Source organism: Jaculus jaculus, chromosome 12, assembly GCF_020740685.1.
Source record: "Jaculus jaculus isolate mJacJac1 chromosome 12, mJacJac1.mat.Y.cur, whole genome shotgun sequence".
Classification (NCBI taxonomy): Eukaryota; Metazoa; Chordata; class Mammalia; order Rodentia; family Dipodidae; genus Jaculus; species Jaculus jaculus.
The window spans coordinates 40514439-40541672 of record NC_059113.1 but is presented as its reverse complement, the minus strand read 5'-3'; the positions used below and the strand labels follow the sequence as shown (position 1 = coordinate 40541672).

Genomic DNA, 27234 nt, shown 5'->3' with positions numbered 1-27234 from the left:
TGGTTCACTGCTCGTTTAATGCAGACTTTGCGGCTGAATCCCATAGGACTGGACAGGGCCCCATGGAGTTGCCCTCAAACTGTTGCACACTCCTTAAGGAATTTTCATGCTCTGGGGGCCAAAATGACAAATGAGTTCAATGGCAGAGATGTGTCCGGCAGCTGCTTGTGGAGGCTCAGCTCAGCGCTGAAGGTGGGGGCAGCTGTGCATGGCCAAATACAGTTCTGCAAGTGCCACTCTGAAAGACCAGGCGACATCGGAGAGCTGCCTGACCACATTGCTGCGTGTAGCTTTCCAAGCCTGGGCCGGCCGTCACTGCCTTGCTGCACGGGGCTGAGGCTCCGGTTCCTCCCACTCCACACCTATGTATATATGCGCGCGCGCGCACACACACACACACACACACACACACACACACACACGGAAATAGATTCACACTGTGGGAAGTGTGCTAAGGACCTGTGCTTTTCTCCTCAGCTGTAGAACAGGTGCAGGAAGACCGCAGTTCACTGGATCACAATGGGTCAACCAGCCCAGTTTGGGATTATTGGATTCCCCTCCCCCTGCACTTCCTGCTGTCTACACCTTGATCTGAAAGTGGTAGGGGAAAGGCGAGGCCATGCAACTGGAAACATTTATTCATTTATGCCTTGTTAGCAACTGCTGGGGGAGAGGAAAGTCTGGCTTGGAGGAGGTTGACACAGACAGCTGAAGTGACGGCCGGGGATTATCTGTGCATGTCTGTGATAGGCTCCCCTCCCTCATCGACACAGGAGAATTCAGAGTGGAGAGCGTGGCCTTGAGGTTGTCATGGCCCAGAATGTGGGGGTATTGTCATTTTTGCCCACTTCCTCGTTCTTTCATCCAGGTGGGCAGGGTAGACAAACAGTCTTTCCCTGGAGGACAAGGTGGCAGATTGGCTGCCAGTTACGTTCTGATTGGCAGTGAGGCCATTTCCCCATGGGTTCTGCAAGAGGTGGTTAAATCCCTAGTGTGCGCCCGGTGCTGTAGGAGGGCTGAACAAGACGGTATATTCCCCTTGGAGCCTGCTGGCTAACCAAAGGGGGATAAAGAAGCCAATTATAGAATGTGATGAGTTCTAAATCAACAGAGTGAAGGGCAAATCACAAAAGGGAAGCTGCTCTATTAGTCTTTGGGAGGGCTCTTGGAAGGAAGAGTGAATGTTTGAGACCAGATATCTATGACCACAAGAAGGCCAAGGGAATTCCGGGCACAACAAGACTGGAAGCAGCAATGGGTTTGATGGGCCTTTGGTCAGAATAAGAGAGGAGGTGGGTCCCATTACAAGAGCATGCAAGGCCAGTGGAAAACTAAGGAAGAGGCTACCAGAGGGATATATCTGATTTTCCTCACAAGAATCCCTTTCTGTGAGACAAGCTGTAATGTAGAGAAAATTCTGTCATGTCCTGTATCTGACAAAGGATGTGGATCCAAGTTGTATTAACAAGAAGGCAAACCAGCCAGTTAAAAATGGGTTTAAGCCAGGTGTGATGGCGCACTCCTTTAATCCTAGCACTTTGGAGGCAGAGATGGGAGGATTGCTGTGAGTTCAAGGCCACCCTTAGACTACATAGTGAATTCGAGGTCAGCCTGGGCTAGAGCAAAAATCCTGCCTTGGGGGGTCAGGGAGGAGTTAAATAGGAGCTAGGGAGATTGCTCAGTGGTTAAAGACACTTGCTTACAAGGCTCAGTGACTAGGGATTCAATTTCCAAGCCACCCACATGAACCAAATGCAAAATAAAGTGGTACAAGCATCTGCCATTTCATTTGCAACAGTAAGTGCACAAACACATGCGCGCACACAGAGAAGTATTTTTGAAGTGAGCAAAATATTTTAATAGACACTTCCTCAAGGACAGACATATGGCAAATAAATCCATGAAACATCAGCGGTCATTAGGCGAATGCAAATTAAAATCACAGTGAAATAACCCGTCAGTGAAAATAAAGAAACATTGACAGTTGCAAGCGCTTGGTGAGGACCAGCACCAGCTGGAGCAGTGCACACTGTGGTTGGGGATTCCGTAGTGCCCAGCACTCTGGAAACTAGCTCAGCAGTTTCTTGAAAAGAGAAACACAGACCTGCCGTAATGCCAGTGATCCCACTCGAAGGAATTTCTCCAAGAGAAACGAAAGCTTGTGTTCTCATAAAAATCTGTAGACCAATATTTTTAATAGCATTATTCATAACTGCCCCAAACTAGAGGCGACCCACCCGTGCTTCAATGGAAGAATGGATCACAAAGTGGGATGTATCCCTACACAGAAGACTTCTCAGCCATGAAAAACGGATGAACTCCAGGTGAATCTGAAGTCATTTGGCCAAGTGAAAAAGATCCGGCAAGCCGGGGCGTGGTGGCGCACGCCTTTAATCCCAGCTCTCAGGAGGCAGAGGTAGGAGGATCGTCGTGAGTTCGAGGCCACCCTGAGACTCCATAGTGAATTCCAGGTCAGCCTGGGCTAGAGTGAGACCCTACCTTGAAAAACCAAAAAAAAAAAAAAAAAAAAAAAAAAAGAGCAGGCTCAGCAGACAGCCATCCAAGTCCATGCCCCCTCCCTTTCCCCTGGTCTTTCTGAGTCTCCATCCTCTTGCTCTGCCTCTCTGGTGTCTCCATCTTCTATTAGCTCCCCCCCCCCCCCATTGTAGATACCCTAACCTTGGCCAGCTCTTGAATGTTTCTTTGCCTGGCTGTTCATTTCTTCACACCTTCACAAAGAAGTAGAGAAAGAATAAGCGCTTGAACACTCCCTGTGCCTAACATCGGCTCTCTCCCTTGTACGACCTCTGAAGGATGTCCCATCAGGCTGGAAACCGGCCAGAGGCCTGCGGGCATGAAAAACCTTGGATTTCTCTGAAGACACCGATTCTTCTTTCACAGACCCTTCCCACTTTTCAAAGCTCACCCTAATTCTCCTCCCTGACCTCTTAGCAGCCAGAAGGGTTTGACCATGGGGGCCTGTCCATGCGCACTCAAAGCACAGAAGAATGTGTTGCTTTATGTGGGAGGACCATGGGCAGGTGCAGTAGTTGGGCAAGAGCTTCAGACCGTGGTTCCTGGCTGGGCCTGGAAAGCTTCCTGTGTTCATTAATGGAGCAGTCCCCCGTATTGGGGGTCACACATTCCTCTGGGCCTTGGAGGCCTCAAGAGTCTTAGAAAGTGAGCCTTCCACTGAACTGGTGACGAGTGCTGCCAGAATATGCTTTTTAAGGACTGGAATAGAGGGTTTCCTTGAACATTAACTAGGCAGGCAGAGATGGGACCCCTTCTGGGTCAGGCCCTGGCAGAAGATCTTTCTCAAGGCCTCACTTCCTGATTCCTAGTCAGCCTCTAGTGGGCTTTGGGAGCCAGCAGCATTCCCTGTCGAGGCCTCTGCTGACCACCCTTCTGGGAGTGGCTGTCAGTATCCTGCGACCTGGTGGGAATCAGAGTCGAGAGGGACCCTAAAGATCACAGAAGCCCTGACTGGTGCTCTGCTAGCTTGCTAGGGTCTCTGGTCACTCAGAGTTGTAGCCTGACGCAGAGGAGTTTTCCCTCCCCAAGCTAAGGTGGCTGGTGACTTCCCTGGGGAGCTGCACCATGAGAAGCCCTCAGGCTGATAGGGTGAATGGCAGGCCAGTCTCCTTGGAGTCCCAGGGCTGGCCGGGAGAGCCCGTAGCAAGGAGCTTGTCTGAGTGCAGCACAGTGTGCTCGTCAGTCAGGGCTGCCTGGGCAAAGCTCCTTACACCTGGTGACGCAGACAACAGGCCTTTGTTCTTTCCCAGTTCTGGAGGCCGGAAGTCTAAGGTCAAGGTGCCAGCTGGACTGACTCCTTGTGAGGGCCAGTAGGAAAGGATCTGCTCCAAGCCTGTTTCCTGGGCTCACAGATGGCCACCTTTGTCCTGTATGCCCACATGGTCTTCCCGCTGTAGCTGCCTTGTGTCTCACCTTCTCCTTGGGCAAGGACACTGTTTGTTGGATTAGGACCCACTCTAATGACCTATTTACTTTAATCACCTCTTTAATGGCCCTCTGTACCCGTCTTGGGTACTTGAGGTTAGGACTTCAGCACAAGCCTACGGGGGGCTGGAGATATGATTCAGCTCCTAACATGAGGTGAACCAAGAAGCACTTTCAGGGAGTCTGGGGGATAGGCAGAATGGTATCTGAACTGAAGACAAGATCTACACTTGTTCTGTCTCCAAGTTCCAAAAGGACTGACCAGCCGATGCCCAGCCAGTACCCCTCTCCTGTACAAGCCTGTGCCCTAGATTGCTACCTCTTGAGGATCCTGCCTGATTTCCACTCCTGGAGCCAGGGTGCTCAGGAAAACTAGTCAGATCTCTTGACAGGCGACCCAAAGGACTTCCTGTGTGAGCTGCGTAGAAGGGCCTGGACTAGGTCTGCACATCCACCTAATGGAAGCTGTCGTACTTTGTGGTTTCAGGGTACAGCACCAAAGGGGAGTCAGGTGTGGGAAGCCAGGAAACAGCACGAGCGCTCTGCTTCTGAGGTTCTTTTCGTTAATAAGGTCTGAGCACGGTGCAGGCGGGTCTGGGGAGGGCGTGGCCAACAGAAGACGCATGCCCTGAATGTAAGCCCCTCTCCCTTGCCCAGCCCAGGATGCTGTGATGAACAGCAGCCATGATAATGACTCAAAGGACAAAGGGCTCTGGCCACCATATTGGTTCCTTTGGAGCCCAGATGGAGATGAGCCCTTTAGTGTCGACCTTTTTCCTTACAGAGGAGCTGCCTGTGGGCCCGAGAGAAGGAAGCACTAGTCTAGGGTCATTAGCAGGGCGAGGCAAGGCCTGAGTCTCTTGTCGCTGGTCAGACCACTTGGGGTCCCTGGATCTGTCCCTGTCTGGTGACCCAGCGCAAGCACGGACCAAGTTCTCGGCAGCTGACACATTCGTGGGAAACTCAATTCTGCCATGTTCTCATGGACCTGGGCTTCCTTCTGGTCTTGTGTCTCGCTCCATGGAAAATCCTTGGGTAAAGCTTGTTTCCCATGAGCAGGTGCTGCCTGCCCTGCACAGACAGGCGACCTGCTGTGAAAGAGGATGACTTCCCTCTGAAAACTGTGGCCAGCTTCCAGGGAAATGGGAATGGCCAGGAGCACTTCCTGTGGTGGAGGATGTCCCAGCTTGGGTCATATTCTCAGAAGAGGCTGTGTGGTCATCCTCTTATCAGAGCTCCTACAAAGGAAAAGACCTCTACTCCCCTCATTTCCCTGGCTCTCATCACCCTCCTATAGGCTTGTTGGTCTGCATGTGCACACACACGTGTATGTATGCGTGTGTGTTTTCATCTCTGGGTGTTTCTGGGCATAGGTGTGTGTGAGTGTGTATGTGTGTCTGTGTGTTTGCACACTGAGAGACCACCTGGTTTTCTGTTTCCAAGGCCAAGCCTGGAAGCTTCCCTGGATGCTGCCTCTCTTCCTTTGACAATGAGAGCTGGGTTCTCTTTTCTAGCTATAGAGGACCTTGCCATAGGAACATTGGCCTTTGCTGGCTCTTCTCGTACCTTAACTCACCCTTTTTTGCACAGTGTCAGCTGTTCTTATTCTAGTGGAACTGGAAAAAGGTCATTGGGACTGGGTGTAATGCAGGATTACATTTGGCTGCAAGTAGCAGCAAAGCTGCCTCACAGTGGCTGAAACAGACCAAAGCTCGTGTTCCCTGAGGTACAGAGCAGGCACCCAGAGGGAGTGAGGGATCCAGGAAGTTTCTCCAGAGCTCCAGGCCCTTTCTGTGTCAGTTCAACCCCATTTCTACTGGGACTGCTCCCCAGCCTGCCGCCTCATTCCCTGAACAGTCATGTTGGTTGCGCAGAGGTGGTGGTGTGGGAACTGAGGAGACAACATGTGAGACTATAGTGTGATGACATGGTCTGCAGCTGTTAGCGTGGATGTGGCTCTGCCGTGGGTGTTCTGCCAGGGACCGAATACAGCCTGGTGATGGTCACACTGGCCTGGTGACCTAAGTGAACGTTGGAGCCTGACGACTTCTCTGCCTGGAATAATGACTGGTTGGTATGGAAGCATACAGTACACTGCTGCTTCAGGTAAACCAGACACATGGGCTGGATTCCTGGAGGATTGTGGAAGACAGATTGGGAAAGGCAACAGCCAGCACCAGCTGGTTCCCAATCTAAAGATGGACCCTTAAGAAGAGCTGGCTGTGCAGAGCAGATGCTAAAGATGGGCCTCGGCTGCCACAGACCTCAGCTGGAGCCTGACCTCTCTCAGCAGCGGGCGAGCCCAGATAGCTGAGGTCACAGGCTGTGTAGCTCCAAGTCGGAACAACTCAAGGGTCCTCCTCCTGCTCCACCCGGAGCCTGTGAGTGAGACCAGCTCTTGCCAAGGTAAAGATGACCTCGGCCAGTGTGGTGGTGTCGGGACAAGACCTGGAACCTTCAGTGACCAAGGAGGCATCTGAAACCTCCCTCTGACCAAGTCTGAGGATCCTGAAATTACCAGCATACAGCTTTATTTTCTCAGGACCTGAGGAAGAAAGTCTCGCACAGGTCTTAGGATTGTCAGTGGGCTTGCAGAGCAGGCTGAGAGATGTCAACCTGGAGCCCAGGCCCATGTCAGTAGCATCCTGGGCTGTGGCCCTCTGCCTTCATATAGACTACTGAGGTGCTGTGCTCACATGCAATCACCCTTCCCACCATGGAGACAGATTTAGAAAGTCATCGGGAAAGGTCCGAGGTTCTTTTCAGTCATTCCTTCCTCACCATCATTATCTTCATTGTGCCCCTATGAGCCATTAAGGGCAGGTCTTTTTTAAAAAAATAAATATTTATTTGCTTGAGAGAAAGAAGCGGAATATATGTATGTATGTGTAGAGAGAGAGAGAGAGAATATGGATGTGCCAGGGACTGTGGTCACTGCAAATGAACTCCAGATGCATGTGCCACCTTGTGCATATATATGGCTTATGTGGGTCCTGGGAATCAAACTTGGATCCTTAGGCTTTTTAGGCAAGCACCTTAACCTCTAAGCCATCTCCAGCCTGGGCAGGTCTTTTTGTATTACTGAGTTAAAAAGTTAACCATAGGGTATGAACCTGAATTTGGGTAGGTATATTTGACATTCTGACAAAGGCATTTTTCCTAACTATAAGCATGTATCAGTTACTTTTCTCATTACTGTGACTAAGGCAACCTAAGGGTGGGGAGGAGGATTAACTTTGACTCATAGTTTACAGGGTTTCGGTCCCTGGCAGAGAAGGCAAACCATAACGGCTCCATCCACGGTGGTGTGAGCTTTTTATTTATTTATTTTGATGGCTTTTGTACACGGAGTAGACCAGGAAACAGAATGCTGGCTAGAACCAGAGGTGGGCATGGCCCTCAGAGGTCCACCCCTAGTGACCTACTTCTGCCAGCTACGTCCCATCCCTAAAGGCTTCATAGCCTTCAAAATAGCACTACAGGCCAGAGAATAAATGCTCAAAACCTGAGCCTGTGGGGAACATTTCAGATCCAAACCGTAAGAAAGAGATGATCAGAATAGTCCTATCCCTCCCAGGATGCTGCATTGTAAGAGATCAGCAGGAAGGAGGCCCTCTGGCCCCTCCTCCCATCTTCACAGGCTCAGGCCCTTAACTTAGGTGCTTCCAGAACATTTTGCATTTCTGAGCACCACTGACAAAACAGTTGCTCACAGGTTTTTTTCTGCTTCCTCCTTCCCTCTCTCACCTTTCTTATTCTCCTCACTAGCTACTGGAGGCCTTGGGCGAGGCCATGTTTGCATGGCTGACGGACTCACACTCCCATATGCCCTCCTAGAATTGTGCTCTTACTGAGTTCTGCCTTTGCCATTTTGGACTCTCAATTCTCACTTATTTTCCTGGATGTTTTTGTCCTCTCTAGGAACAAAAGCACAGCAGCATGGGGCATGAAATGAAATGCCCCCCCCCAGAAGCTATGCTGGTAGCAACAGTCCCGATGTCCTCCTTGTTCCTGCCCCCATCACAGGGGCAGGTGGGCAGGACTTAGCACGACATCTTGGTGGCCCCTGCCTTCTGGGGTAGCTGTTCTTGCCTCGAGCTGCATAGTGCTGGAGGAGATAATCCCTAAGTTCTATGTTGGTGTCGTGTCTGGAGAGGAGTCCTTAGAACACAGTGAGGGAGCCTTGGGATGCATCAGGATGGGGAGGGGTGCGCCCAGCACTCACCCTTTTCCAAGCCAGGAGAATGTATCACCATAGAGCCCGCTCTTCCACACGACAGCGTCTGGACTTAGAATCAGGGGTCTTGCTTCGCTCCCAGCCTGGCCATTCTGTTCCTCGGTGGCCTCTAAGAGGTTCCTTTCCCTCTAGTCTTTGCCTCATTGTGACCCCATTGTGACAGTAAGCGTGTGTGTGTTTGTGTGTGTGTGTGCTGTCACCCAGAACCTTGCACTCTGGGCACACGAGGGCAGCAGCTAGGAAGCTTTCTCCTGTGCCTCCATCTGACCCGCAGCCCGGGCCTTCAACAGGCTCCAGTCCCGCTCCTGTACCTAGAGAGTGCACAGGGAAACGTGGAGGAGGCGGTAAAAATTGCGGAAGCTGAAAACCAAACCACACACACAATGGGGAGAAAGAGAGAGAGAGAGAGAAAGAATGAGAGGGAGCAGTGGGCAGAAGTATATGAAAGGAAAATAAGGAAACTTACCTCACCCTTACTTGTCAGGGGAAGCTAGCCCCTCCAAGTTCTTCCTCCCCTACTCAAGGGTGATCAAGTTTTTGGTTCTACCAAGCTGAGGGCACATTACTTCGATGGCACCTCTTCTTCTTCGTCCTCATTTTCTCATCTCTTTTCTCTTTGTTTTGAAAAACAAATTTATTTATTTAGTTGAGAGAGAGGAAGAGGGAGAGAGAGAAAGAGAGAATGGGCACATCAGGGCTTCCAGCCACTGCAAACGAACTCCAGATGCATGGACCACCTTGGGCATCTGGCTTACGTGGGTCCTGGGTCCTTTGGCTTTGCAGACAAATGCCTTAACCACTATGCCATCTCTCCGGCCCCTCCTCCTCTTCCTTCTCGGTGTTGGGGAGAGAAGTCACAGCTTCAACCCTTCGCCTCCACCCTCCTCCATTGACAGCATATTTGATGACAGCCCTCCCTCCTCCTGCTCCTGGGCTTCAACTCTCTTAATTAGGTCCATTTTGAATCTGTTTCCTCATTTCCTGGTAGGCATGTAGCTTGGCCTATTCTTTCCCCCATCCCTTCTTTTCCCCTGGGGTGGAGTCCATGGGGCATCCCTGGTTGGGAAAGGGCTCCTTCTTGCCCCTCTGACACTTCTGTTTTATATTTTCCACAGCCTGTGATTGTCACCCTGTGGGTGCTGCTGGAAAAACCTGCAACCAAACCACTGGTCAGTGTCCCTGCAAGGACGGTGTGACAGGCATCACCTGCAACCGCTGTGCCAAAGGCTACCAGCAGAGCCGCTCTCCCATCGCCCCCTGCATCAGTACGTGAAGCCCTCCTCTGCTTGGGAGGTGGTGGTGGTGGGGGGAACTCAAGGGTTGTCTGGTCGCTAGTATCTCGTGGATTTAGCCATCACCAATGGGCAGCTCTGTTTTTAATCCCTGGTGTTCAGTGAGACCCTGTGGGAGGCCCCAGGCCTGGCAGTTCCTTCAGAAGCAGCTAGAGGCTCAGCAGAACCCGCCTGACTGTGGCCCTCAGTCCTGACGTCCACTGAGTCAGTCACTAGTTCCTGCTGGGGAATAAGCCCCTCTCCTCAGCAGGGGTCCACTTCACCACTTCTGCCTGAACCCCACAGGACCCCACCCCCAGTGGGGGAGAAGGGGCTTTTACAGTACTTCCCTGCCTCACTGGATTCAGAACTGAGAGCAGGGCCTTCAGGAAAAGCTCAGAGCTTTGGTATATGGCACTTTTAGCCCTATAAAGGACAATAGCTCCCGTAAGGGACCCAGGGTCCTTTTCAGCCAGTTGTTATCCCCTGAGTTTCTGGAACACGGACTGGGGTGAGTGGGATCCAGTCCAGAATCACTTGGACTTGTCTCTAATGGGTCTTGTATTTATATCTGATAGGGTCACATTGGTGTGACCATGGGCAGAATGTAAGCTCTGTCTGGAAAGCTGAGCCAAACTGGGAATGGCTCAGCCACCTCCATCCTTAGCCTGGTGGCTCCTTGGGTAGGTCTGACCAAGCCAAGAAGGGAGGGCAGCAGTGGGAGCCAGTCCCCGTGAGCAAGGCAGAGTCCCGGGAGCGACTGCAATTCTCTAGAGAGCGAGCCTGGCAAATCCGCTCAGGGCGCTGGCTGCTGCCGGCTTCTACATGGCTCGGTGCCTTGTTTCTTTCTTTTTTTTAATGATTGAAACAAAAATCAAAGGCAGAATAATATTTCCTGACACATAAAAGGCATGTGAAATTGCCAGGCTTGGTGGCATGAGCCTGTGATCCCATAACTCAGGAGTTAAGGCGGAAGGCCAGTTTGGAGTACATAGCGTGACTCTGTCTCAGAAACAACCCAAAATTTTAAGTTATGTGATATTCCAAGTTTGGTGTCCATAAATAAAGTTGTTGTTTTTTTTTAAAGACTATAGCTACAAGCCCTGTTGAAAAGCTGTCGCAGCTTTTGTGGAACGGTATAGCTGCTGCAGAGCCCATGTGGCCCTGAGGCCTGAAGTATTTACCACTTGGCCTTTTTCAGAAGTTACTCAACCCCTGCTTCTGAGATTCCCAGGTCTCTTAGCTCTCAGTGGGCTCCAGTGACAATAGTCAGTTCCAGGGACTTGGAATGACCTGAGAGTCATGTGTTCAGGGCCTGGGATTACTTCTTGCCAGTAGCAACTAGAGTCCTTGAGTGTTTCCCCACAGAACGTAGTCATTCCCTCCCCCAGCAGGTGGGAACCTTAGAGAGTTCACCCTCGCCTGTCTTATGAGGGCAGAGCTTTCACTGCTGAACAAGTAAGCTGTGTTGGTTCCAGTAACCATTCTGCCAGAGACTAACTGAGAGCATCTGCCCAGGCATCTGCATGGGCCCGCTGACAGCAAAGGATCAAGTCCAAGCGAAGAACTGGAGCCGGGTGTCCCTCCAAGGCAGCAGGTTTTAGAGTTTGGTCAGGGTTGGGTGGAACTTGTCCAAGGTCCTAAGTAAATCCCCAGCATTGAGAGGGAGGGAGAGAGGGAAGAAGGGAGAGAAAGAATGCCTTCCCACAACAAAATCCTATGGAGGTCTCTAAACCTTCAGAAACTCTTTTCTGTGTGCATCCCAGAAACCGTGAAGTGAACATTTTTTTTAATTTTTAAATTTTTATTTATTTATTTGAGAGCGACAGACACAGAGAGAAAGACAGATAGAGGGAGAGAGAGAGAATGGGCGCGCCAGGGCTTCCAGCCTCTGCAAATGAACTCCAGACGCGTGCGCCCCCTTGTGCATCTGGCTAACGTGGGACCTGGGGAACCGAGCCTCGAACTGGGGTACTTAGGCTTCATAGGCAAGCGCTTAACCGCTAAGCCATCTCTCCAGCCCAAAGTGAGCATTTTTAGGAGGATGTCTGGGCCTGTGAGGATGTGTGCTCGCACTTCCAGGCCCAGGTCTTCCTTTGGAAATGAGTGAGGAGATATCAGACGGTTCAGAGGTGGCAGAAAGCAACATTTCCAATTCCCAAGTGGAAAAGCTACTGTGAAATGGCCTTCAGAGTCAGACTAAGCACCCCCCCCCCATGCTCTGTATCTTTTGTGTTTGCTCCTGAAAAACAAGGGCTGATGGTGGGTGTACGCATTCCCACTCAACGGTCTGCAGACCAGGGCTTCCATCCGGGGATGTCCTGGGTGCTCAGCCAGTGCCTAGGGACCTTTTGGCCTGTTTCATCACAGCTTGAGGAGTCATCGGCCTTGTGTGCCTCTAAGAGCTGGACCTAACTAAGGCAACGAGGTTGGATGGCTGTGCGACTTCAGGGCCATTGGCTTGAATCTCCATTTGATTAAACCAGGCCATTCAGATGCTGCCCCAGAAAGTTTCTGTTGTGACTACATAGGTCCTGCAAAGGGCCTGGTTCAAGTCCAGGTTCCTAAGGAGCTCTGTGGCAGGCTCCTGAAAGTTGCTGTTGATAAAATCACAGGCAGCAGATCTGGCTCCACATTGCGATTCGTGGTCACTCACCACGGGAAGTGACTTTTTTTAATTTTCCCAGAGGCACTTTTGGTCCATTATTTGGTCTTATCAAGTTAGATGAAGCCTGCTATACAACACCTGGGGGATGAATTGTTGGCACTTGATTGGCTGAACGTCCTCACCTTCTGGGAACACTCATAGTCTGCATCCAGGGAACTAGTAGGAACTAATTGTTACTCTAGGAAGAAGAGAGTAATCAGAACAAAGCTGTGGTTTTTCCAGGCCTTTCCATCTTCATTCATGCCCCATTCTGCCCACTTACAAAATGGCCTCAGCTTATGTGATAGAAGCTCAAAGGAACTGAGACCAGGCTGCAGAGACATCTGTCCCTGTGAGAAACCTCCCCATAGGTCAACCCCCAACCCCCATATGCAATCCTTGCTGTGAGATCCTTCCCCACCCAGGTTGCAGGTGAGCCAGGCACAGACAGATGCCACGTGATGAGCAGAGATCCCAGGGAAAGCTGGCTCAGCCACCCCTGGCAAGAGCCAAGTTAATGACACTTAAGTCACTAGGACTCGGTGGGACTGAGGAGGGCATGCATGTGAGAGCCTGGGTACAGATGAACCCACCGTGCTGCCAGCGCCCTCCCGCTGATCCCACAGCCGTGGTAGTAACATTCCTGACAGGTGAAGGGACAAAAACAAGTGTGCACAGGACCTTAAAACTCCACGCATTCATCTCCCTCCTCCATGACTTTCTGTCTTTTGACGTGTGGAGAGGGCTGCGGGGGGGGGGGGGGGAGTTCTAGAAGATTCGGGGAGGCTGAGTTCTTTCTCATTCCATGGTCAAGAATAATGTTTTCTTACTCTGTTCGCTTTTCCACCTTGTCCTGAACCTCACAGAGATCCCTGTAGCACCTCCACCCACTGCAGCTAGCAGCGTGGAAGAGCCTGAAGGTAAGCCGTCCTCCGAGCTTCTCGTCTGTTGTGTGGGCTTGGTGTTGGGGCATGAGGAGAGATGTGAAAGGGGGCCACAAGGTCCAGACCCCTCTGTGGCTCCCCTTTGAGCTCTGCTCAGCTACTCTGGTGGGGATGGGGCCACTGGGCACTTCCTTATGACTCCGCCTCTAAGAGTAGAGGGCATTTTAATAGCTCCAAATGTCAGGAACCCCCAAAACGGAGCTTCTCTCACCTGCCCGTGGAAGTTAAGATGCAGCCCAAACCCCCAGCAAACATCTCTCCTTCCCGGGGGCAGGAGAGGGAATAACTGGGTGCAGTTCCACAGTTGGAATTCAGGGGCTTATAGAGCTGGGATGGGAAAGGAATGCCATTTTCATATCCTTTACCTCTAACCGAGGCTGGCGTTTCCTCCGTGACAAAGTCAGCTGCCAGCAGTGTCTGTGATGTGGCCGCCAGTAGCAACCACAGCTGTGCTCACACTGCATTGTTGTGGGTGTCAATGTCATGGAATACTGTTGATGCCCTTTACTGCTGCAAAATCATACAAGTTGGGGCTGCAGAAATGGCTGAGCAGTTCGGGAGCTGGCCTACCATGCCCGATGACCCAAGTTTGATTCCCCAGTACCTATGTAAAGCCAAATGCACAAAGTGGTACATGCATTTGGAGTTCATTTGCAGCAGCTGGTGGTCCTGGCACACCTATTCTCTCTGTCTCTCTTCTCTCTCTGTCTCCTTGCAAATAAATAAATAAATAAAATTTAAAAATCATACAAGTTGGAGCTACAGAAATGGCTCAGCAGGTAAGAGGACCTGAGCATGCAAACATGAGAACCTGAGACAGACTGAGTTTGACCCTCAACGCCCACATACAAAGCTGGGCATGGCCATGCAGGCCTAGTCATGTGGGACTAGGAAGAGCTTGCCAAATAACAGCAGCTCAGTGGTCAGCCAATTTGACTGAAAATGGCAGCTCCAGGTTCTGTGAGAGACTCCATCTCAGGTAATAAAGTGGAAGGACAATAAAGGAGGACACCCATGTTCACCTCTGGCCTCCCTGCACATGTGCATGGGGCACGTGTATCTGCACACACATGTGCATGCACTACACATGCACACATACACTATCACCATTTATATTAGACACACACAAATTACGCAAGTTACCAGTCCCACTGCTAGTGCCAAATTACAGTCATCAGAAAGGTCCATGTAACGTAGCTGGACTGTTAATTTGGAGGAATTTGGATAACTGCTTTGGCAGCATTATTTCCTTATGTATGGCTGCTCCTTGACTCAGGATGGGATGACTTCCTGGCAGGCCGGAAGCCACCTAATCCCCAGCAGCACATCCTGGCCCACACTGGAGAGGGTGAGTTATTGTCCCTCCATCATGGGCTAACTGGGGACTGTGGCTCCCTGCTGCTTCCCAGCATCCTGAGTGAGGATCCAGCACTGTTGCCAGCACAGGAAAAAAATATCCAAATACAAAATTTAAAGTATGGGTTCTACTGAAGGCTTATTGCTTTCACACCATGGTAAAGTTGAAAAGCATTTGATTTTGTTTTACTGTTTTATTTTAGCATCAAAAATACTATCCTGGGGCTGGAGAGATGGCTTAGCGGTTAGGCGCCTGCCTGTGAAGCCTAAGGACCCCGGTTCGAGGCTCGGTTCCCCAGGTCCCACGTTAGCCAGATGCACAAGGGGGCGCACGCGTCTGGAGTTCGTTTGCAGAGGCTGGAAGCCCTGGCACGCCCATTCTCTCTCTCTCCCTCTATCTGTCTTTCTCTCTGTGTCTGTCGCTCTCAAATAAATAAATAAATAATTTAAAAAAAAATACTATCCTGAAGCTGGGTGTGGTGGCACACGCCTTTAATCCCAGAACTCAGGAGGCAGAGGTAGGAGGATCCCCATGAGTTCAAGGCTACCCTGAGACTACATACTGAGTTCCAGGTCAGCCTGAGCTAGAGTGAGACCCTACCTTGAAAGAACAACAACAACAACAACAAACCCAAAAAACTATTCTGGAGCTGGATGGCCTAGTGGTTAAAGTGCTTGCCTGCAAAGCCTAAGGACACAGGTTCAATTCTCCAGTACTCACATAAGCCAGATGCACAAGGTGGAGCATGTGTCTGGATTTTGTTTGCAATGGCTGGAAGTCCTGGCATGCCCATTCTCTCTCACTCTCTCTCTCTCTCTCTCTCTCTCTCTCTCTCAACTAAGCAAAATATTAAAAGAATACCATTGTCCACAGAAAGGTTTTGGTTGCCTCTTCCCATTCCCTAAACTGCCACCTTCCTCTGTTGTTACAATACAAACTAGTTTGTATTGTAAACAAATGTGATAATGTTTATTAACTTTTGGTTTTACCTGTACCTTTTTTTGTACAATACTAAAGACAGTGAACTTTCAAAAATGATTTACTATTCTAAAATAGGATCCACATAGTTCCTTGGTACCAGAGAGGTTCTGGGTACTCAGAGAGCACAGAGCCCCCACAGGATGGGGGTACCCTGTTGAGATCTATACAGGGCTGCACCTATAGGTCAGGTCCCAGGGTTACTGAGGGTCTATGCCTTGTTACGTGGAACAGGAGAGGTGATAAGGTATAGACAGAGTGACAGTGCATGCCAGTGCTGGCTGGGGAGCTTGTGCACTCATGTGGTCACCCAACTATGTGGACTTGGGGAAGGATCTTCTATGCTGTTGGAGATCCAGGGAAAACAAAACCAGTACTTGGGCATGTATAGCCAAACAGGAAGACCAGGAGCGGACATCAGCAGTGCTGGAATCATACAAGGGAGAGCCAGAGCTGACCCAGGCCTCCAGTACCCTAGTTGAGTCCCTTGTAAGAGAAGGGGTGTGAGCGGGGCTGGGGAAGCCCATGAGAGTGCGCTGCACGCCAGAGCCGAGATGTAGAGCACGAAGGTCTGGGCCAGCACTATGAGCAGCGCCCTCCCTTGTCCTGAGGGATGGCAGCTGGTAGTTTGCTCTACAGATTTCTTTTTTTCTTCAGTGAAAATTTTGTTCATTCAAGCTTCTTGGGAGCCAAGGTAGGATTCACAAGTTTGAGTCCCAGCTGGGCAACATAGGAAGACTCCGTGTCAAAAGTGAAAAGTACAAAGAGAGCCAGGGATGTATCTAGGTCAGTGGTAAAGTGCTTATCTAGCATGTGCAAGGCCCTGGGTTGGAGCCCTAAGAAGAAGGAAGACCCAGCATCACAGGCGACCCAGCAAAGCCTCGGCCCAGTGCAGTGGGGTGGGGCTCATCGAGGCTGGCGTAGTTTCTAGGGTGGTGGGACTGAGGAGGGGGCGTTGTACCATTTTTACAGTGCTAGGACCAATTCTTAGTTAGAGTGACAATAAGCTATCAAATATACAGAAATGAGTGAAACAATAGAAATACAGTATGTCTATAAAGAAAAGGACAAAATTTTTTTCCAACAGAAGATCAGAAAACACTGAAGAAACTAGAAGGTCTTACCATGTTCTTGAAGAGCAAGAATCAGACTATCAAAATGTTAATTTTCTCAGAAGTGACCCATACATTTAGCATAATTCTGGTCACAGTCTCCATTGGATATGACAAGATTCTAAAGTTCAGCTATAAAAATAAATGTATAGTAAGAATAGCCAGGAGTTTTAAAAGGTGACTAGTAAAGGGTGATTAGCTCTACCAGATACTTAGAAGCATGATAAACAGGTTATTTAAACAAGTGTGGCAATGTCACAGGAGTAGATCCCCAAATTTGAGCAGGTCAGTAGCAGACTCAGTGTAAACATAGTCACTTAGTGTCCAGTCACTGTGTGATTGCTGATGAGGGAAGGGAAGGAGATAGATACTGCTGGAAAACAGCCTGCTTAAAAATAACAAGCTTGGACTGGAGAGATGGCTTAGCGGTTAAGCACTTGCCTGTGAAGCCTAAGGACCCCGGTTCGAGGCTCGGTTCCCCAGGTCCCACGTTAGCCAGATGCACCAGGGGGCACACGCATCTGGAGTTTGTTTGCAGAGGCTGGAAGCCCTGGCGCGCCCATTCTCTCTCTCTCCCTCTATCTGTCTTTCTCTCTGTGTCTGTCTCTCTCAAATAAATAAAATTTAAAAAAATAATAATAACAAGCTTAAGCCGGGCGTGGTGGCGCACACATCTAATCCCAGCACTTGGGAGGCAGAAGTAGGAGTATCGCCGAGAGTTTGAGGCCACCCTGAGACTACATAGTGAACTCCAGGTCAGCCTGAGCTAGAGCAAGAACCTAGACCCTACCTCAACAAACGAAAAAAAAAAAAAAAAAAATCTCAGGGCTAGAGAGATGGCTTCGCAGTTAAGGCATTTGCTCGCAAAGCCTAAAGACACAGGTTCAATTCTTCAGGTCCCATGTAAGCCATATACGCAAGGTGGAGCATGCATCTGGAGTTCATTTGCAGCAGCTAGAGGCCCTGGTGTTTCCATTTCTCCCTCTCTGTCTCAAATAAAACTAAATTAAAAAAAATTTTAAAACCTTAGTTTCTCTGAAGTCCACGTGTTTACAGCTTTACTCTAATTTCTCTTTTTAAAAAATAACAAGCCCAGAGCCGTGCTGCATGCTGTAGGTCCCCAGTGGTCAGCAATGGGTCAAGAATCTGTAGATGTTTAATTAACCCTTGATGTTCTAGGATAGAGAACATGCATATCCATGTACTCTCGGGACAAAGAAGGCTTTCTAGACAGGCTAACACTGCCAGGAATTGTGCAGGGAAATAACTGGTAGATATAAATGGAAAGTTCATGTATTTTAAAAATCTCTCTAGGCAAAATAAAAGACAAACTAAAAGCTGAGAAAAATATTTGTGATATGGCTGAATAATGTTGCAAGTCTTAAGCAAATAATTATTTACACTTCAGTAAGAGATCCTAATACAAAATTGTCTTGAGCTGGGAGTGGCGGCGCACACCTTTAGTCTCAGCTCTCGAGAGGCTGAAGTAAGAGGAATGCTTGGCCTGCAGAGTGAGTTTCAGGTCAGCCTGGGCCAGAGTAAGACCCTGTCTTAAAAAAACATTGGGACTGGAGAGATGTCTCAGTGGTTAAGGCGTTTGTCTGTAAAGCCAAAGGACCCAGGTTCGATTCCCCAGGACCCACACAAGCCAGATCCACAAAATGGTACTTGTGTCTGGAGTTCACCTTTGCAGTGGATAGAGGCCACTCTCTCCCTGTCTCTCTAATAACAATAAGTAAATAAATAAATAGTTTAGAAAATTGTCTTGAGGAAGGTAACTAGAAACTGAGAATCTGTAAAAATGGCAGAAGGAATAGGAAACATACTCACTGGTAATCGTGACATAACATTGGCAAGAGTACTATTTTAAAGTGTATCGAATTTGATTCTTATTTATTTATTAATTATATATTTATTTATTTTGTGCTACTGGAGATTGAAACCAAGGCCTTGCATGTGGTAGCCAAGCAGTCCACCACTGAACTATATCCTCAGCCTTCTTTCCATTTTTTTTCCCCTCAGGGGGGAGTTTTCAAGGTAGGAGCTCGCTCTAACCCAGGCTGACCTGGGATTTACTATGTAGCCTCAAACTCACAGTGAGCCTCCTACCTCGGCCTCCCAAGTGCTGGCATTAAAGGCATGCGCCACCATGCCCAGCCACTTTTCATTTTGAGACAAGATCTTACCAGGCTGCCCTTGAACTTTCAGTTCTCTTGCCTCACCTCAGCCACCTGAATAGCTAACATAATGGTCCTGAGCCACTGAGCCTGGCAGACTGGCCAGTAGAAAATAAAACACAATTCCTAGAGTTGAAAAGGGGTTGGGGCGGGGAGCACTGGTCAGTTCTGGTGGGAGAGCTGCTTAGTGCCCTGGTAGGAAGGGTAGTTTGATACTTTGTCTCTAAACATGCCTGTGACCCTATTGTTCACTTCTAGGAATTTAGCCTAAGGAAGCAATGAAGTGCAATAGGCTTTGGCTACAAAGATGATCATTACCACATTGTTAGTAGTAACCAAAGACAGAACTATCCTACTTGTCTGGTTATTTTATTTCATTTTAGTTATTTATTTGAGAGAGGGATGGAGGAAGAGAGAGGAAGAGGCAGATAGAAAGAGAATGGTCATGCCAGAGCCTCCAGCCACTGCAAATGAATTCCAGATACATGTGCCACCTTGTGCATCTGGCTCATGTGGGTACTGGGGAAGTGAACCTAGGACCTTAGGCTTTGCAAGCAAGTGCCTTAACTGCTAAACCATCTCTCCAGCCCCTCACCCCTTTTTTGAGACTGGGTCTTGCTATATATGTTTATATATAGCTGACCTGGATCTCACTGTGTAGACCAGGATGGCCTTGAGCTTGCAGTGATCCTCCTGCCTCTGCCTCCTCGGTGCTGGGGTTACGGGCATGTACCACTATACCAGCCTGAAGCAGTCTACAGGTTCTTCAATACAGTTTGGTTGTAGGATAATAGTGGAAAGATATTGTATGTTGCCAAGTGACATAGCCAGGCTACACACCAGTGAGTGACATGTGAAGCGTCAACTCTGGCGTTCAGGCTGGTTGACAGAGCATTTCAATTAAATTGCTTCATCATGTCCAATATTTCAGTGGTTCTCAACCACAGGCTATTCTGTCCCCAGGGTATATTTGGCACTGTCTGGAAATATTTTCAGTCGTCACAACTAGAAGGAGGATGCTACAGGCATCTTGTGGGCAAAGGCCAGGGACGTTGCCAAACACTCCACATTGCACAAGACAGCCCCACATCATTCACAACCCTTAACCAAGGCTGACAGTGCCAGCTTGAGGAAGTCTGGCATATTCAAACAGGACGGAACTCATGTGTTCTCTGTAGACACATTGAGATGTCACAGCCTCTACGGATGGACTGCTCGCTTGCTCACTCACTAGCCTCACGGTACAGTGCGTGGATGTTGCTAAGGACTTAGAAAGCCACGTATCTTCAAGCCAGCAAGTGCTTCCATGCTACAATTCAACTGCACCGACAGTGAAAGTCGTCCCCAATTTCAAGTTTTACTATAAATTAGTATATCTTGAACTAGTGTCTGATTGAACTGTTTTTTTAAAATTGGAATCAATTTATTTGTGTGTGTGAGAGAGAAATAGGCAGATAGAGAGAGACTGGGCATGCCAGGGCCTCTAGCCACTGCAAATAAACTCTAGATGCATGCGTCACCTTGTGCATTTAGCCTTATTGGGGAATCAAACCTGAGTACTTAGGCTTTGCAGACAAGTACTTCAAATGCTGAGACAGCCTAATCACTAAGTTTTTTATTATGAGGAGTTTCATAGATGTAATGAGTATAGTGAATACCGATGTTCTCATACCTAGAGTTAACCATTCATGATGTTTTGATATTTTTTAAAATATTTGTATTTATTTGAGAGAGACTGAGAGAAAAAGAGGTAGACAGAGAGTAACTATGGATGCACCAGGGCCTCCTGCCCCTGCAAACACATTCCAGATGCATGCACCACTTTGTGCATCTGGCTGTATGTGGGTACTGGGAAACCAAACCCAGGTTGTCAGGCCTTGCAAACAAATGCCTTTAACTGCTGAGCCATCATTCCAACACATTTTGCCATGTTTCCTTCAACTTCTTTTTTTTTTTTGCTGAAATGCTACCATTGAAAATTGTTTCATTAATATATTTTTAGTGTTGAGGATCAGATATGGAACCCTGGACATGCCAGGCAAGCTACCACTAAGCAATACAAGCTCTGCTAAAATGTCTTTAGAGAAACGTTTAGACATTATGACATTTAACCCCTGAATATTTTAAATATTTTATTTTTGTTTGTTTATTTATTTGATGGGGAGAGAGAGAGAGGGAGGGAGAGAATGGGCATGTCAGGGCCTCCAGCCACTGCAAATGGACTCCAGACGCATGTGCCACGTTGTGCATCTGGCTAACGTGGGTCCTAGGGAATTGAACCTGGTTCCTTTGGCTTTGCAGGCAAACGCCTTAACTGCTAAGGCATCTCTCCAGCCCACCCCTGAATATTTTAGAAAAACATCATCTGGCATACAGTCCACATTCAAAAATTTCTTGGTTCCTTGTAAGATGTCCCTCCCCACCAAGCGGGGTTACTCAATGGTCTAATATCATGCCAGCCTGCAATGATGCGATGTTTAGGCTGTTTTTGTGGATGCAATGAATGTGAAGTGTCCTGTGAAATGAGAGGGCTGTCCACATTGTCCCTGCTGTCACCATTAGCCCATGTGCCCTCAAGAAGGAGGCAGTAGCCAGCCCCTGCTTGGTGGACATGTGAGTTCTGAACTTCCCTCAGAGAAACATCCTTGAGGAAGGGCCCCCTCCAACAGAAGAGACTAGAGAGAAAGACCAGGGACCATTTTATATCTCCCTGGTGGGTGTAGCGGGCATAGAAGATGAATGGTGCTAAGCAATACAACCCTCGAGCAAGCAAAAGCAAGTTACCAAGAAAAGAGCCGGAAAGAGTAAGATTCCGTAGTGAGAGAAGCCCCAAAGCAGATTGCCCCGAATGCTGATGTAAGCTGCTCCAACCAAAATCTGTTTTCCTCCCTCCCTCCTCCCCTCTGCCTTGTCACTCTCTTCTTCTTTTCATTTCATTTCTTCTCCTTTCTTCCTTTTTTTCTCTTCTCTTCCCTCCCAACTCCTCTCCTCTCCTCTCCTCTCCTCTCCTCTCCTCTCCGCTCCTCTCCTCTCCGCTCCCCTCCCCTCCCCTCCCCTCCCCTCCCCTCCCCTCCCCTCCCCTCCCCTCCCCTCCCCTCCCCTCTCCTCTCCTCTCCTCTCCTCTCCTCTCCTTTTTTTTGTGGTACTGGGGATTGATCCCAGGACCCTAGGCAGGCTCTTTAGCTCTGAGCTAGGACTCTAGCCTGGTATACCAGGGGTTTGCCCTTGGCACCCGCTATTGTCAGGTTGGGATCTGTGATGGACAGAGGCTGTCTCACACATAGGTAGGAAGCAGCCACCCTGGCTTCCGCATGCTAGGTGCCAGCGCCACCCTCTAGCCAGGGATAACAATCCGAAGTCCCCTTTGGACAACACATAGCCTGTGGTGGAGCCAAGGGGAACTGTTCCCTATCTCCTGGCTTGAGACCAGACTGATTCCATATGTATTATGGGATATATTGGGTGGAACTGTCCAGAACTGCCCACGTTTGTAACCTGCCAGCAGTGGATGGCAATTTGATGTGGTACAGACTGCTGCTCAGAAGCCTGAATTGTTTCTTTTTCCTTCTTCTTGCTCCATCTCTTTTGTTTGCTTCTTTCTTTCTAGGGTTTGTTTTGCTTGGTCTTTCCTGTCTCCACCTCTCTCCTCCACCCCCTCTACCACCTTCCTTGTTCCCTTGGCTGTCCCTGGCTTCCTCCTCTGCTCTCCCTTCCTCAAGCTTTGCTTGCTTTTCAGTCCTGTAAAAAGGGTAGGGGCAGAGGTCAGGATGGGGCAAGAGTAGGGGTAGTGAGTGCCTGGCCCTAACCCTGCTACCAGGGGTCCCCTGTCACTTGCACAAAGCGAGCCTCTTGCATTGCAGGATTCGGAACTGTCTGTGGGTTTTTGCAGGTGGAGCTGTTCCTAGCCAGGAGGAGGTCAGAGGGATGCTGGGGGGGAGGGGAGGGGAGGGAGGCCCAAGGAGCGAGTGGTGGCTGAACATGGAACACTTCTTGGAACTTTTTCTCACTGGGACCCCAGGGGCCTGGCTGATGGGACAAATAATAAGGATAGGAACCCCATACCGTGGCCCAAGTTGCACAGCTGTCCCAGGCACCTTACTGGTGACGTGGGGAATAGCAGGAGCACAGGCTGCAGGGCACTTCTGGGTTGTTCTAACCACACCTCTGCCTGAAGCCCTTGGTATTCCTGGGGAGCCTTAGACTGGGCTGTGGTGACAGTGGCCATATGCCCCTGCCTGAGGCCATAGTTCCTCTTATCCCCCTTGTTACTGGTGGGGTTGCCCTTCAGAACCCCAACAGTCAATGAACTAGGGTGAATAAAGCTTTCTTCAACACTAAGGTCAGTGGTGTAGCACCCATGATGGTTTCTTTGATTCCTTAAATTCCTGGACAAATGTCAGGACACTACAGAGTAAAAAGTACTATCTGTCATGGTAACGCATGCCTGTGACCCCAGTACTCAGGGGGCTGAGGTGGGAGGATCAAGAGTTCTAGGCCAGGGATGGAGAGATGGTTTAGTGGTTAAGGCACATGCCTGCTAAGCCTAAGGACCCAGGTTCAATTCTCCAGGTCCCATGTAAGCCAGATGCTCATGGTGGCGCATGTGTCGAGTTCATTTGCAATGACTGGAGGCCTTGGCGTACCCATTCTCTATCTCTCTCTCCTTCTGTCTCTAAGAAATAAATACATAGAAATAAATCTTAAAAAAAAAAAGAAAAAAGAGTTAAGCCGGGCATGGTGGCGCATGCCTTTAATCCCAGCACTTGGAAGGCAGAGGTAGGAGGATCGCCATGAGTTCAAAGCCATCCTGAGACTGCATAATGAATTCCAGGTCAGCCTAAGCTAGAGCAAAACCCTACCTTGCAAAATTAAAAAAAAAAAAAAAAAAAAAAAAAAAAAGGAATTCTAGGCCAGTTTGGGCTACATAGTAAGACTCTATTTTCAAAACAAAACAAAACAAATAACCAAAAAAAGTGCAAAAGATCAAAGAAGAAAGATCACCTTTTGTGTGTGTGGAGATCAGAAGCCATCAGGGGTAGGCAATGAACCTGATTTGCACAAACAGGTGTCTGAGAATGGGTGTGGCAGCTGGCGTGCACCTGCTCACGCTTGCCTCCAGAGTCAGTTGTACACCTCCCTTCATAACTCTGCCTTTAGGATGTCACATTGGTAGCCTGGAATTTGCTATGCTGGGATTATTCACACCTTGGAAATCATACAGATCAAGGATTTTATTTTTGGTCCCCAAAGAGCCAGTTGCTAAACCCTCTCAGCATAGTGTTGTCCAAAAGGCATCCACATTTGGCAGATAGGAAATTGAAGCCCAGAGGACAGTGATCTGCCCTAGGTCACAGGGGATTTGACAGCAGAACTGAGATTCCCACGTTACCACAGTGCCTCAAGCAAGCTTGCCTTCTGGCAGTAAGTGATGGTGAAAAATCAGACTCGGGGGCTTGGAAAGATTGCTTCCACCACAGGGAGATCAGAATTTCATCGAATATCTGGGGGCAATGAGCCTTCGAGAAAACTGCCTCAATATTTCCTTAAAATCCCAAGCTTGGCTAGGCTTCTTTCTCTCCTCAACTTGAGAAGGTGGGACCACCTATACTTTTCTGATCAAACATTGGTTCTGCTTCCAGAGGCCAATTCCTTCGTCTCCATCTTCACCAGGCAGAGAAGCCTATGAGAAGGTGGTGCCCTTTGGGGGCCTGACATCCAGCATTGTCTTGGCTCTGGACTTCACTCCTGCCCTTTGTCCTGTGTCATGGCCAGTTTACTGCTGAAGGTAGATGAGGCAGTAAAATGCCAGTCATTCACTCAGGATATTGGGACCACAGTATCTTGGATTAGGTTCCGTAGAAATTTAGGGAGACTCGGACAGGTATTGTTATGGAAGTGGTTTATTGAGGGGTGCTCCTAGAGGCAACTGAGAAGAGTGCAGGACCCTAGGAAAGCATGTGGCTTCCAGAGTAGACTCAGCCAAATCCCTCTGGAACTCTGGAGAAGCAATCATGCCACAGAAGTTATTTTACATAAGGGAGAAAACCTGAGACATTGTACTTACCCTTATCAATGGACTGTTGGATGTGAACTCTTCAGTGGGGCATGACACTTGTAACATCTCAAACAGCACTAAGCAAAGCATCGTCCATCAGGCTGCGAATGTGCACTGTTAGTTGCTGCGTTGGTCTGCTGGACCAGTAAAGGGGCCGGGGACAAGTTACCTACCACACGGCTGCTGTCGTCCCTCTGTATCGAGGGGTTTGGAGTCTGTGGGTTCAGCCAACCATGGATCAAAAATATATATGTGTGTTGTATTTGTACAAATTCTTTCTTGTCCTTATCCCATGAAGAATAGTCTAGTAACTGTTCAGCGTTTTATTATATTACATACTATAAGTAATCCAGAGATGATTTAAAGTATGTGGGAGGATATGGATAAGGTCTATGTGGATAAGTTCTGAAGCAATTTATGTAAGGAAATTTAGCATTCTTAAATTTAGATTATCTGTTGAGCATCTTGGAACCAGTATTCCTCCAGTACTGAGGGGTAGTGGTACTTGGTAAGTAAGTAATTTAGGAGGCCTTTTTAGGACTGGAACCCTGGGTGAGTTTCTATTTTGTCTACTTTCCAACAAATCTCTATTGTAGAAATACTTGAGAGTTCTCTGGGGTCCCATCTCCCCTTGACTAGTCACTCACATAGTTTACTATCTCTCACCTGTTCTCTGCTACACACAGTGCTGTTGCTGTTACTCAGAATCTGTATTCTCATGACCTTGAATCGGTCAGGCGACGAGCTACAACCGACACCTCTAACAGTCCGCTCTTTTCTTGCTCACCCTGTAGCTGTCACTCATAGGTGTTCCTGGCTGGGTAGCTTTCTTTTTGGCCACTAGTCCATCACTCCCTGTGACGTGCCACCCTCCAGGGCCTCAGAGTCATTTGGGGAATCTTAGGGAAGACTTACAGGCTGGGTCTGAAAGTGTTTGGTGTCATTGTGTGTGTGTCACATAACTACAAGAGGTGCTGGGTCATGCGGTCTGTGCATAGGAGGAAAATGAAGTGATGGCTAATATCCACATGCAGTTCTCACATAGATCTTTTGGGACCACTGTGCTGACTTCTGGGGCATCTGTGGCCACCTGTTACTACAGTGCCACAGCAGTTGGCATCAGAAAGCAATGTTGAATCTTTAAGCTGTTTCTCTATGTAGGAAGCAATTGAGCCAGTCTTGGCGAGGAGGGTGCTGCGGGAGAGCTGTCTAAGTTTGGGCTATAGGCAAACTGGATAAGGGTGCCACCAGGTTTCCTGCATGGCCTCATCACTGGCTTAACCAGCGCTGCAAGCTCTCTTTTCTTTCCCGGCCTTCCCAGTCAGGCCGGCCTGGCTCATCTGAATCCTTCTCTACTGTTGACAGCAGTACCGGTTTGTATCCACTGTTGGCTTTTGCTGGAGAAGCGTGTAGAGAGCCAACTGGATCCCTGTTGGGACAGCTTTGTTTTCCCTGCTGAACACAAAATCCCCTGTTCACTGGGAGAACCGACAAGGAGACCCTGTGGGGCGGGCCTGGTGGGAGCAGATACCAGTGAATACAGTGCCCGAATGGCTTCAGCTTATTAAAGGCGAATACATGGGATAACTCTGCCCACCGAGTGGGAGATAGAATGGGGCACAGAGCTGTTACAGCGGATTAGCAGCCGCAGACGGATGGAGGCAGGTGCGGCTTTTTCTGCAATTTGGAAGGGCTTAGGAAATACAGACCCTGTGCTCTATAAATCCTTCTCTTGGCCTCATTTGGGCCATAGGCTGAAAGTAGGGGATTTCTTGTTCAGTCAGGCTTGAGAGTAGCTTTTCATATTTTCCCCTGTCCCCTTACCAACTCCCAGAATTCCTTGGGAATTCTCATCAGAGGTCTATGCATTGGTCCTCTTACTCCTTTTCTATTCGTTCATTCATCCATCATGCATTTTTAGGGCCTGTCCTAGGTGCTGGGCTTATAGAGCTGAGTAAACATGGTGCTTTGCCTTCAAGGGACCCATGATGCACTGTATGAGAAAGACATGGAAGTACAGTGGACTATTCTAGTTCCTCTTGTCAGCTATTCACCAAGTCCATGCAGATGAGCAGACATCCATGCTGTCTTCTGAGGCCTGACCAGTGGCAGAGGCTGCCTCGTCCTTCTCTGCTTAATGAATGGAGCTTCAATTTCAAGGTAGCTCGTTGTCCCCCAGATGGGCTGCTGATTGCTTATGGCACAGATGGTAGATAAGCGAGCACAATGAAGTGATCCATACATATCCACGGGGGATTGGTTCTAGGACCCCCCAGGGTACCAAAATCTGTAGATGTTCAAGTCCCTTCTGGCATGCATTCACATGTCCCCTTTGCATATCCTCTTATATACCTAAGTCAGCTGCAGCTGACTTGCTCTTAAAGCGATGTCAGTGCTCAACACGTAATTATACCATATGTTTAAGAGAATGATAAAAGTCTATACACACTAGTATACATCTTGACTTTTTTCTAAAATATTTTGGATCCTTAGAGG

The 27234-nt window shown here is 48.9% G+C and overlaps 1 protein-coding gene across 1 annotated transcript in view; it reads left to right on the top strand.

The window, feature by feature from the left end:
• The window catches only part of Ntn1 (netrin 1), a 192835-nt gene that overhangs the window by 130345 nt on the left and 35256 nt on the right, over positions 1–27234 (top strand). Inside the window, exons 4-5 of the mRNA XM_004663143.2 lie at positions 9313–9462; positions 12982–13035. Of these exons, the coding sequence (XP_004663200.2) occupies positions 9313–9462; positions 12982–13035 (204 nt within the window). The remainder of the gene's footprint in view (positions 1–9312; positions 9463–12981; positions 13036–27234) is intronic.